The sequence below is a fragment of the Vicugna pacos genome, chromosome 10 (genome assembly GCF_048564905.1).
Source record: "Vicugna pacos chromosome 10, VicPac4, whole genome shotgun sequence".
NCBI lineage: Eukaryota > Metazoa > Chordata > Mammalia > Artiodactyla > Camelidae > Vicugna > Vicugna pacos.
The window spans coordinates 70,508,727-70,520,375 of record NC_132996.1 but is presented as its reverse complement, the minus strand read 5'-3'; the positions used below and the strand labels follow the sequence as shown (position 1 = coordinate 70,520,375).

At 61.5% G+C, this 11,649-nt stretch overlaps 1 protein-coding gene across 1 annotated transcript; it reads right to left on the bottom strand.

Annotated features, from left to right (window-relative positions):
• Positions 1–244: 244 nt before the first annotated feature.
• On the bottom strand, positions 245–10,949 carry TCIRG1 (T cell immune regulator 1, ATPase H+ transporting V0 subunit a3). The gene is made up of 20 exons (XM_006210712.4): positions 10,864–10,949; positions 8,367–8,487; positions 8,044–8,122; positions 7,087–7,307; positions 6,910–6,995; positions 6,482–6,608; positions 6,304–6,386; positions 6,030–6,123; positions 5,698–5,910; positions 4,891–5,035; positions 3,039–3,178; positions 2,802–2,959; positions 2,638–2,728; positions 2,010–2,128; positions 1,717–1,930; positions 1,290–1,409; positions 1,094–1,198; positions 903–1,020; positions 469–646; positions 245–388 (listed from the first exon to the last, which is right to left on the bottom strand). Exons 2-20 carry the CDS (start codon positions 8,481–8,483, stop codon positions 310–312), a joined length of 2,487 nt encoding a protein of 828 aa, XP_006210774.2. The 5' UTR covers positions 8,484–8,487; positions 10,864–10,949; the 3' UTR covers positions 245–309.
• Between the last annotated feature and the right edge of the window lie 700 nt (positions 10,950–11,649).

Below are 11,649 nucleotides of genomic sequence, written 5' to 3'. Positions count from 1 at the left end.
CTCTTCACCCCAGGAGTCTGAGATCATTGCAGATCTCTCCTGACTTTTTGAGGCCCCAGACCCCAAGCCAGTGCCTCCCACCTCCCACACCTCACACCAGCTCCAGCTACAAAGGCAGGTATAAGGGAGACAGGGGTAGAGGCTGGCATGGTGTCCATTAACCAAGAGGTTCCCAGGGGCAGGACCAGCTCAGACCCAGCCTCCCTGGCCACTGGCCCTCCAGACAAGACCAAGACACAGTTCCTGGGCCTCCCTCCACTTTATTCCTTTCCTGCTCAGTGAGGTCAGGGCTGGGGCCACAGGTGGACACTATTCATCCTCCACAGCGAAGGCGAAGGGGCTCAGCTTGTAGCCAGTGCCCGAGTAGAACTTATTCTGGAACTCCACCCTGGGGATGAAAAGGGAGAGCTGGTCAGGGAAGCACCCGCTGCCCACCGTGCTGCCCAGGTCAGCAGCCAGACCACTCACCAGTGCAGCCGCAGCGCATGCAGGAAGGCGGAGAGCCCCTCCATCACCAGCAGGATGGCCACGGTCATCACGGCGAAGGCGGCAAAGATGGGGACCAGCACCACGGCCACCACGCCCATCTCGCGGCCCATGCTCAGGCCCATACGCATCACCATGGCCCACAGCACCTCCGACAGTTCTGTGGGTGAAGGAGGCAACCTTGGGGACCAGGAGCAATGGGGAGCCCACCCAGCCACCTCTGGATTCTGAAGCCCTCCTTTCCTGTGGGCTGGCAGGGCGCCTCCTCTGACGACCCCCTTTACAGACTAGGAGACAGAGGCCCAGAGCAGTGACCCGCCCACGCCATGTGGGTCAGCAACCATGTGTGTGTGTGTGTGGAGCGGGGAACAGATCCAGGTCTGCACCCATGGCCATCCCACCCACTGGTCACTCACGGGCGTGGGCCAGGCTCAGGGCCCAGAGGCGCAGGTAGGAGGCCGTGTTGGAGATGCAGCCCAGGCAGAACTCGATGGTGTGGATGGCCTGGTGCATGAACACCTCGGACAGGACAAGCTGTGGGGACAAGTGGCAGTGAGAGGTGAGCCAGGCCGGCCCCGACCCCGACTCGGGAAGGCCCCACACCCACCTCGACCTCCTCCTGGTCCCCAGGGCTTTCTGCCTTCTCCTCATCGGAGCCCTGGTTAGCCATGGATGCGTCAGGCACGTCCAGAAGCCTGGTCTTGTCCTCATTCTGGAGGTGGGGGCAGCAGCATCAGAAGGACCCCAGCCCCAGATGCCACCCTTACTGCCCACCCCCGTGCCCTCCCCACCCCAGCCTCTACCGGCTGTCGCCTCCTCCGTGAGCGGCGGTGGTGCTGCCGGCGCAGGAACAAGGGTGTGCCAAGCAGCAAGACGGGCACCGTGGCCAGGGCCAGGACCACCAGTGTGGACTGCACCACCTCCTGCAGGCGAAGGGGTGAGCATCAGGGCCCCCCTTGTAAGCCAAACGCCACCTTAGGCCACACGATTCATGGGGTCCAAGGAGCCCGCAACCCACTCCGTGTGGAGTCTTCTGGGGGAGAAGGCACCCAGGCTTCCAGCACCCACGGTGGGCCACCCCTGCTAGGAGCTACATGCAGTCCCTAGACCTCCCCGTCTCACCGCCTCAGGCCTGCATCTGGTTCTCAGATAAGGACACAGAAGCTCTGAGTGGCCCAGTGACCCGGGACCCTGAGGCGCGGTGGGGGCCCGCTGCCCTGCCCAGCCTACCTGCCCATGGAAGAGCGGCTGGTTGGTGGGGCTGCGGGAGAAGAGGAACATGTTGATGAAGTGGATGAGGATGCTGGGGGCGGAGGCAGCGCCGGCGGCCATGATGCGCAGCCACTTGTAGGTGATCAGGAAGACGAGGTAGCCGAACAGCCCCAGCAGGAAGACCAGCTCGGGGAGGGTCTCCAGCAGCAGCCGGTGCCACTGGCCAAAGTGCCTGGGACGGGAGGGGAGCCGGGTCACCAGGCTACCCTGGCCCTGCTCAGCCCCCCACCCCCCAGGACCCCCGCCCTCACAGGTGGTTGAAGACTCCCAGGACCACCCCGAAGGTCATGTGGGTGACCCCCAGGATGACGGACATCTTCATCTTGAAAGAGTTGAGGAAGCTCAGGTGGTTGACAGCCAGGCTCCAGATCTAGGGTGGCAGGAGGGGCAGTGTCATGAAGGGGGCCCCCCAACCCCAGTCGCTTGCAACAGCCTGTTTGCCTCCTCTGGGGCCTCAACACGATCTGCTGTCTACCCGCCAGGGGGCAGCAGAGGGGAATGGTTAACACACCCTGGGCCCCACCCCAGTTCTTCCTAGCTTGGTGACCTTGGGTGCGGAACCTCTGCCTCCTCACCTGTAAGACGGGGCAATGCTGGTGCACCTCATGGTGCTGTCACGAGGACTAGACATAAAATCAGTTCAGTGAGGGCTCCAAAGGGTCCTGGCACAGAGGGGGCTACAGAATGCTGCCCTTATTACAACACGCTTCTCTACTTTTTGAGGTGGCTACAGTGTGGGCCCTGCCAGGCAGGCCCCGGTCAGTGGGGCCCATGCCTCCTGCACCCAACCTGGGCCTGGGGCTCAGGAGGGGCTGGGCGAGGAGGGAGCCCAAGACCTATGCCCCCACCTGCACCACCCCTAGTGGGCACAGGACTCACGGGGTCGATGCCAAAGGGGTAGGGGCCCAGGAAGACACCGGTGACGTTGGGGTCCAGGGCGAGCAGCGGGTGCTGGGCCAGGAACGCGTCACTGTGACAAGAGGGGGCGGGCTGGTCAGGGGTTCAAGGGCTGCGCAGCGGCAGGGCCACAGGGCCAGACTCACCTCCAGCCCGACTGGTTGGCCATGGCCGCCACGCTCCAACCCGAGGGGAAGATGGCCGTGGCACGGCTGAAGCACTCGTTGTAGATGAAGCCGGTGTAGACAGAGAACAGGCCCATGAGCAGGAGCAGGTAGCGGCCACCAAAGAAGGTCTGCCAGATCTGGGGGTGTGGGCGCTATGAGAGCCAGCCCGGCCCCCTCCCACGGCGCCCGGACTCTTAAGCCTCCGCCGCTTCTCACCTCATTCTGCGCCATCTTCACGGCCGGCTGGTTCTCGGCCAGCACCATGGCCAGGGCAAAGAGGAACATCAGCAGCCCGTGGCCCACATCGCCGAACATGACGGCAAAGAGGAAGGGGAAGGTGATGATGGTGTAGGGCGCTGTGGGCAGAGGGTCCACGCGGTCAGCCAGGACCCCCATCCCTGCACAAGATGCCACAGAGACCCCCAAACCAGACTCCAGGACCCCAGGAGATGTGAAGGTGGTGTTTGCCGGGTAGGGACGCCAGACCATTTGCCTGCACTCAAGAGCCAGCCACTTACTAGCTGTGCAACCTTGGGCTAGTGTCTTAACCTCTCTGAACCTCCATTTCCCCATCAGCAAAATAGAGATAACAACACCACCACTGTATAGGGTCATTATTATAAATGAGTTCATCCATGGACAGTAGCTGGCAGACCACAAACATTCAATACAGAGTTACCAGTTCTAGCTATTCTTATTTACAAGAAGAGCTTTATGCAGAAGCACAGAGAGCCCAGCGGCAGTCTAGCTGGCAAGTGGCGCAAGTTCCAGAAGGCCGAGTTGGTCACTTAACCTCTAGGGTCTCAGTTTCCTTTTATTAAAATGGGAAAAACTTCTTGTAGGTGTTAAGATTCTAATGTATATCCCTATTATGGGTTGAATTGTGTCCCCCCAAAAAAGACACATTGGAGTCCTAACCCCTATAGCTTAGACAGTGACCTTATTTGGAGGTACAATCTTTACAGATGTAATCAAGTGAAAATTAGGTCATAGGGTGGGTCCTAATCCAGTACGATTAGGGGTCCTTTTAAAAATGGGAAATTTGGACGCTAGACAATACAACAGGAGAATGCCACACAAACATAAAGACAGCTCTCTACAGCCAAGGAAAGAGGCCTGGAACAGATTCTCCCTCACAGCTCCTAGCAGGAACCAACCCTGCAATGCCTTGATCTCAGACTTCCAGCCTCCATCAGTGTGGAACAGTAAGTACCTGTTATTTCAGCTACCTGCCGTGGTGGTTTGTTACAGCAGCCCCAGCAAACTAACACCTCCCCAAAGCTACTGCTCTGAGAGCTGACGGCGATCAGCGCCCTTGGATACCTGGCGATCAGGCTTGTTCTAACTGGACTGGCACCTCCTAACGCAGAATCATGGGCAGGCAAAATGGGGAGTGTCCTTTACACTCCAGAGCTCTCTGCGAGCTCAGGCCGAGGCCAAGCTTCACCTAGGACTGGCCCTGCTCAGCTCTCCCCGCTACCTGCTCCCACGTTCCAAGGTCCCTTACTGGCTTCTCCTGGGAGCACCTCCCTTAACAGACCACTTGCAGCAGAGTGCCCATCTCAGGGCCTGCTTCTGGGACCACATGACCTAAAACGGCACCAAATTCTAATCTCTCAAAAAGCTTGATGTGTGTATGTGGGTGGGGGGATCTAGCTCAGTGGTAGAGTGTGTGCTGATTTGCAGCCTTTGCCGATTGTTAATCTTTCCAACACTGCTCTGAGGGCTGTACCAGTATCCCCGTTACACAGACGAGTAAACTGAGGCTCCGAGAAGCTAAGAAACTTGTCAAGGTAAGCGAGGAAGACCTCCAACTTGGGCCATTTCTACTGCAAGGCTGTTCTTTGCACAACTCTGCTGGCTCCCTTGTAAGCTTAACAAGGGAGGTGTTCTAGGGGCAAAGATGAAGTCCCAGTGCTGGGCCCCAGGGAGCATGATGGGGAGCATCCCAACCTCTTGTAGCAGGACAGGACCTGCCCAGGGCAGAGATGCAGCCCTCCCAGGTCTCCACCCAAGACGGCAGCTGAGCCTCCTGGAGACCTGCGACGCGGCAGACTGTGCCTCTCACCAGGGTTGACCTCCTGGTAGCGGCCCACACCGTAGGCGTCCACGATACCCTGGAAGCTGGCCGTGAAGCAGTTGGTCCGGATGAGCGTGGGGGGCATGTCTCGGCAGGGGATGCGGTGAACCACGGCGCTCACGCCCGCCTCGCTCTGGGGCATCCGGCAGGCAGAGGGACAGACGGACAGATGAGACTGATGGCAGGGGCCTTTAGGGACCCTCAGACCCCCCAGCCAGGCCCAGCTAGAGATGTGGAGCACCGTGGGAGCACCGTGGGGACCCAGGACAGCCCTACCTCTCTCTGTGAAACAGAATGACCTGACCAGCCCCACCTGCTCCAATTTAGGGGATTTAGGGAGAGCCAGAGATTGGACCAGAAGTCATCTGGGAAATGGAAGTGTCCTTCTTCCCATCCAGGTGGCCTGGGAGAGGGAGCCCCGTCGCCACAGGTAAGCACCTACTAAGGTGACCCTTGGAGGCAGGGTCAGCACACCCACTTCACAGATGAGCTCGAGGCCCCCTCCACTTAGCCCAAGGTCACAGCGCCAGTGCCTGCGGAGCCCGGATTTGAACCCCATTTCCGACTTTTAATGCATAGTGTAGCTTCCAGGGCATGAAGGCCCACCCCAGGGCCTCTGGGAAGTCGGGGCAGGGAGAGGGCTTGCTGGGCCAGGGCCATCAGGGGGGACCTCCTAGAGGAGGGCAAGCCCCATGAAGGCACGGTGCTCCGGGCACTGGGAATGGGAAATGTGCTGTGAGGGGAAAACCGACCCTGGCCTGACAGCCAGGGAGGGTGGGAGACCCCAGTGCTCACCGAGCTGTCCTGCAGTGCCTGCTGCAGGGTGGGCAGGTCCTGTGTGGCACACCAGGCCTCTGCGATGAGGCACTTGTGTGTGGTGCTCACGCTGCACTGGTTGAGGGCCAAGTACACCGCCTTCATCTTGCGGATCTGCACCTGCCAGGGTGGCAGCAGCCTCTGCACCCGGCCCAGCACCTGGCTCAGGAAGCGCTCTGTCTCCCCCAGGACCTGAGCACAAAGTGCGTGGTCAGGAGGAGCGAGGAGCGGGACTGGGGCATGGTGGTGGGGGAGTCAGGAGGAGAGGGGCAGGGGGAGGGCCGGGGTCCAGCCAGGCTGCAGGCGCCCACCTCCTGGAGCTCATGGCTCTGCTGCTGCAGCTGCTGCAGGGCCCCATGGCGGGCCTCCTCCTGCTCCGTGAACGGGAAGACGTAGCAGTGGAAGCTGGCGGGGAGGAGGTGTTGTGAGGTTGGAGGTGGGGGTTGGGGAGTCCAGGGTGTGCAGAGGCTGAATCTAAGGGGACCCTATGGGGCAGGGCAGGGGGACAGGGCAGGCTCAGTGGAGGTGACACGCAGGGGCCTGGGCACAAGGGCAGCAGGTGGCCAGCCCTCCTTGGGGGCTCACCAGTCAGTGATCTTGCGGATCTTCTGCCCGATCTGCTCGCCCCAGTAGGAGATGAGGAAGGTCATCCAGGTAGCAGGCTCACCCTGCGGGAGTGGAGCCTCATTTACCCTGGTGTCCAGGCCACGCCCAGGATGCACCCCCACCCCTCCCCGGCCCCAGTAACTCCCAGGCTGCTCACCGTCACGGGGTCCTCCAGCTGTTGCTCCGTCTCCCTGAAGCTGGCAATGAGGAAGCCACGGCAGGCCCTCCAGAGCAGGCGCTCCAGGGCGGCGGCCTTGTGGGGTTCCACCGCACCCGCCACGAAGCTGCGGGTCCAGGCAGGGCTTGGCAGGGGCTGCGCCAACCTCCCCCACCTCCTCCCCGGCCAGGCCCGGCCCAGGAGGGTCAACCAGGCACACTGCCCTCACCCCATGGGGCAGGCGGAAGCCCACCAGACAGGGCCAGGAGAGGAGAATCCCCCATAGGCAAGGAAAATTCCAGGCCTGAGGGAGGAGGCAGGGGGCAATCTGAGGGCAGGTGCAGGAGAGCACTGGACAAGGAGTCAGAGCGGGGCCCGGGCTGACTCCTGTGCTGACGGGAAAGAAAACAAAGCTGTCCCTCACTTACTTGACCCTCAGGTCCTGGTGCAGCCCCCCAGGGGACTGGAGCAGGGGATTCCTTTCCAAGGGCCTGTCTGTGTGGGTGGCTGCCAACTAGAAGCCGAGAGGCACCGTGAGCCCTGGCCCAGATAGGACCTGGCACCCCTCCCCTCCCCGCACCCCCCCAACCAGGGCTGGGGCTGACCTGGGAGCCGTGGCCCTGGCCCAGCACGGCTGAGTGGAGCTGCAGCTGGTGCAGCTGGGCCCGCAGGGCCTGCTGGTTGCCCCGCACATCCCGGAGCTCCTGTGCCAGGCGATCCGTCTCCTCCTGGATGCGCAGAAGGTCGCGGGGCGGGGGCGCCAGCAACACCCCCTCGGGCGGAGGCAGAGCCAGCCCAGCCCGCCGCACCTCCTCCTGCAGGAAGGCTGGGTGCAGAGGGAGGTCGCTCAGGGGCCACCACCAGCTAATGGCCACTGTCAGCCAAGGGTTAGCTAACATCTAGGAGATTCCAAATGCTACCCCAAATTCCACTGGTCACCAGCTAGCTGACTCACTGAGTTCAAGATACCAGAAAAACCCCAGGCCAAACCTGCAGGTCTACTCCCCTCTCTCTGAGCTCGAGTCCCTCTCCGTCCCAAGTTCCTGGGTCATTTCCAGGCCTCAGGCCTCGGTCCCACAGTGGTCTCCGGCACCGGCCCTAGCATTGCAGGGCCTGGGATGAGAGCTTGCGCTGAGGTCCATGCAGCACCTGCCTGACTACTTAAAGCCTATCAGTCAAGCTAACCATTAAACAGACATGCTCCATCTTCCCACCTTGCAGGGTCCTCCTTGGGGGGGAGTGTTTCCAGAACAGGACCCGGGGCAAGGGTCCCTCTTGCCCTGGTCCAAGAAGGAGCTGCTCCTGAGGGTAACTGACCCTAGTTCCTGGGCCTCTGCCCACCCCAGTCCATCTGCTGCAGAGTTCTGTCCATGCCTCTCCCCTGCTTAGAAATCTATGGAAGAACACCCCAAGATCCCAGCTGTCCTGTCTCTCCAGGGCCTCGCCTGGACCTCCCATCTCTGCCTTCCATCTGGGTGACCCAGACGCTTCCTTTCAGTCCCAGCTCAACTGGCACCTCCTCCAGGAAACCCGCCTGGGGTGTGGGCCTGGGGTCAACTCACTGAAGGTCTTCTCCAGCTCTTCACAGCGCCGAACGTCCACCACAAAGCGTCTCTGGAAGGCACTTACGGAGGCATTGAGCTGTGATTGCCACACAGAGGGGTCAGTTTTCTAGGCCGGGGGCCAAGGAGGCCCCCCACCTGGAGCCCAGGAGGCCTGGTGAACCCAGAATAGGGCAGTAAAGCCTGCCTTCCTGAGAGCAGAGTATCTATGGCAGACGCTGCCAGGACTCAAGCAGAACCAGGGGCCAGTAGTGGGGAGATGGTCCACCATCTGAGGCACCTAAGGACGAGGCCTCCTCCATGCCCAACCCGGCCCCACTCACGTCTCTGAACTCCACAAGGCCCAGCTCCCCGAGCTGGCTCACACAGGTGTAGGCAGCAGCTGTGGGCAGGAAGAGCTGGACCAGCACCACCTCCTCACTCCGGAACATGGAGCCCATGGTCCTGGGGGTGGGCAGGGGGCGGGAGTCTAGTTTGAGGTGGGTCACAGGCAGTTCCCCACCAGGTAGGAATTCTGTGCTTACACAATCCCGAAAGGTACTGCTACCACCCCGACCTGACAGATGGGGAAACTGAGGCCCAGGATGACTCAATGGGGTGCTGAGGTCACACAGGAAGTAAGCAGTGCTGCTGGGAGTGGAGCCTGGCCTGGCTGACCCCACAGCCAGAACCACAGTCCAGCTCCAAGCTCCTTCCAAGCTGGCTCTGCCCTGTCCGAGACCCCTGCCCCCCACCCCTGGTGGCTCCTGGCAACACTGGCTCTTCTCATATCTGGCCCCTGCTCCTGCTATCCCTCCTCTATGACCTGCCCTCACCGGAGATCCTATACACCCACAGTGGCCCCAGGACAAAGGTCACCTCCAGCACTGGCCTCCTGACCACCACGGCCAGGAGCCCTCCTTTCTACCCCACAAAGCATCTGTGACAAGGAACATCAGGGCTGATGTCCGCCTGTCCTCACAGGCAGCCAGAGCCCTCCTCCCTCCCTGTGGCATCTGTGTATGCTGAGGGGTGGGGGCCTCCCCAGGACCCCAGCAGAGAGGACTGGCAGGGGGCGCTGATGAAGTGGGACCTTCCCCTGAGGTCTGGGCTGCCTGGAAGCCACCTCTGAGGGGTGGGGCGGGAGGAGCCCTCCAGGTGTCGAAATAACAAAAGTGAAACTGTGGAAACTGTGAAATGGGCAGGAAGGGCCAGGCCTGGCCTTGCTCAAACGCCGGCAGGGGAGGGCCAGGGGGCCTCCAACGGCTGTAGACAGACACCCAGCCCACAAGCCAGGACTCTATGGCTGCTGCTCTGGGGCCCACTGCCAGCCACGTCCCTCTGTGGGACTCAGTTTCCTTAGCTCTCAAACCAAGCTGGGAGGGGACAGGCACAGGGGGAAGGGGCAAGCACAGGGGGACGGGGCCACTTTGAGGGTGAACATTTGGTGCCAGAGTGCCCCAACTGCTACCTGGGCTGGCTGGGGCCCACCTAGCTGGTCACTTCCTCCCCTGGGCCTCATTTACTTAAGTATAAATAGGAAATGCAGCCCCTTCCCCAGCCTGGACCCAGGAGAGAAGAGAGAATGCTGAGAGACAGCTGGAGAGAGACAGCTGGAGGCCATGGGAGTACTGGGCCCTAGACAGGGAAGGGTGGGCAAGAGGGCCAGGGACAAGGGCTCCAACCCCTGTCCAAGCTGTGATTAGCTGTGTGACCCTGAGGGAGTCTCTCACCCTCTCTGGGCCTCTACTTCCTCTTTGGGTGAATGGGACTTGACCACCCCAGCAGAGGTAGGACCTGGTGGGAAGATAAAAATAACCAGGGCCTCCATGTAATCCCTTCACCCATACTACCTCATTTAAATCTAACAGCAGTCCCTGGGCTGGGGGTGGGGGGTCGGCACCGTAGCCTTGTTTTATACACTGATCAGCAGATGGCCAAGTCAGGCAGGAGCCACGCCCTTGGGTTGCAGGTTTGGAAGTCTCAGCCCACATATATGCTCAGGGGAGGGCTGTTCTCTGCCCTGGACACCCCAAAAGGCTGGTCTGGCCAAATGGGGGGTTGCAGAGACCTGAGTCTGGGAATCTGGGTGGGGCAGGAGGCCAGGGCAGTAGCTGTGGCAACTCCAGCCTGGAATCCCTGCTTCACAGGCCCCTGGGCTTGGGCACCTCCCTCGGCTGAGACAAACTGTGGTGAGCACCGGTGTGCAGGGACCATTTGCTCATCCCCTCCCCCTCATCCTCCCTGGCCCCTGTCTGAACCCAGGGCTACCCCAGCAACATTTATGGAGCAAATGAAGATGCCTCAGTCCTGTGGTCTTCAGAGTCCAGTCTCTAGACATTCTGTGCCCCTCTCCTCCTCCTGGTCCCTTGGGAGGCTAGAGGCTAAGGCCAAATTCTCCAGAAACCCACCAGATCTCTCCTCTGAGCCCCTGGCCCGTCATGATGAGCGGGGTTGGAGGAGTGTGTCTGCATTCTCCTCTAGCTCTCTCTCTTCCTAGTTGGGTGGGCCTCAGTTTCCTCATCTGTAAAATGGTCCCTCCCTCCCTGGAAGATGCAGTAGAGAAAGTTCTGAGGGCCTTCAAGCCTGGCACAGCTGAGCTCAATAATTGCTGTTACAGGCTATTAACACCTCATTCTACTCCTCCTCCTCCTAGTCGCCTCTGAGGCCCCCGCACGGCGTGACACCCATCGGGCCGGTGAGCCGGCGGGCTGAACTGCAACTACTGACCCAACTGGGTGGGGGCGCCAAGACCCACTTCCGGGGTCGGGGAGTGGGCAGAGGGAAGCGAGGGTGGCGGGCCGAGCTGGGAGCTCTTCAGCCCCTAGCCGGGGCACTCACCCGGGGTCGGCCGTTCGCAGCTCTGCTCAGCTCGGCTCTCTGGGATCTTCACTCCTCGCCGCGGCGCCCACGCAACTCACTTTCCCCGGCGGGCGGGGCCGGGGGCGGAGCCAGGGAAGCCCCGCCCCTGGCCCTCCCGGAGCCTCCTCACCGAGTCCTGGGAGCCGGGGTGGGAGAGGGATCCTGGGTGGAGGAGCGCGGCAGCAGCGCAGCGGCAGAAGTAGGGTGGGAGGCAGGCCCTGGGCTGAGACCTAGCTCCAAGACCTCGCGCCAGCCTCGCTTCCTCGCCCCAGACTGCGGGACCATTCGGAGCCGTGGGCCGCTTAATCTGGGCACAGAGGCCCGGAAACGGGAGCGGAGACAGTGACTAACACCAACCGGGCACATCTACACGGCCAGGATGCGGGGAGATGTCCAGCCCAGGCCCAGCTTGGGGACTGTGGGATAGGATCTCCACCATCTAGAGGGCTCACAGGGCCTATGGCTTATAGGACCCCAGTATGCTCAGGCCTGAGGCTCAAGCCCCACGTGTCCCCACCTCTGGGACGCCTATGCGTGAGTCCGCAGTTACACGGGTCCTTACATCTTCCGGCTTCTGACCACCCAGGACGGGGACCTGGACTCCAGGCCCAGTTGTCTGTGCCCTTGGGTGGGTGGCTGCCCCTTTCTGGGCCTCTTTCCTCAATGGCAGGACACTGAGGGCCAGGACACGGGCCCCGCATCCAGCAGGGGCTGGGCAATGCTCTGCCCAGCTGTCACTCCCCTGTTGTGTGTCCCAGTCACCTT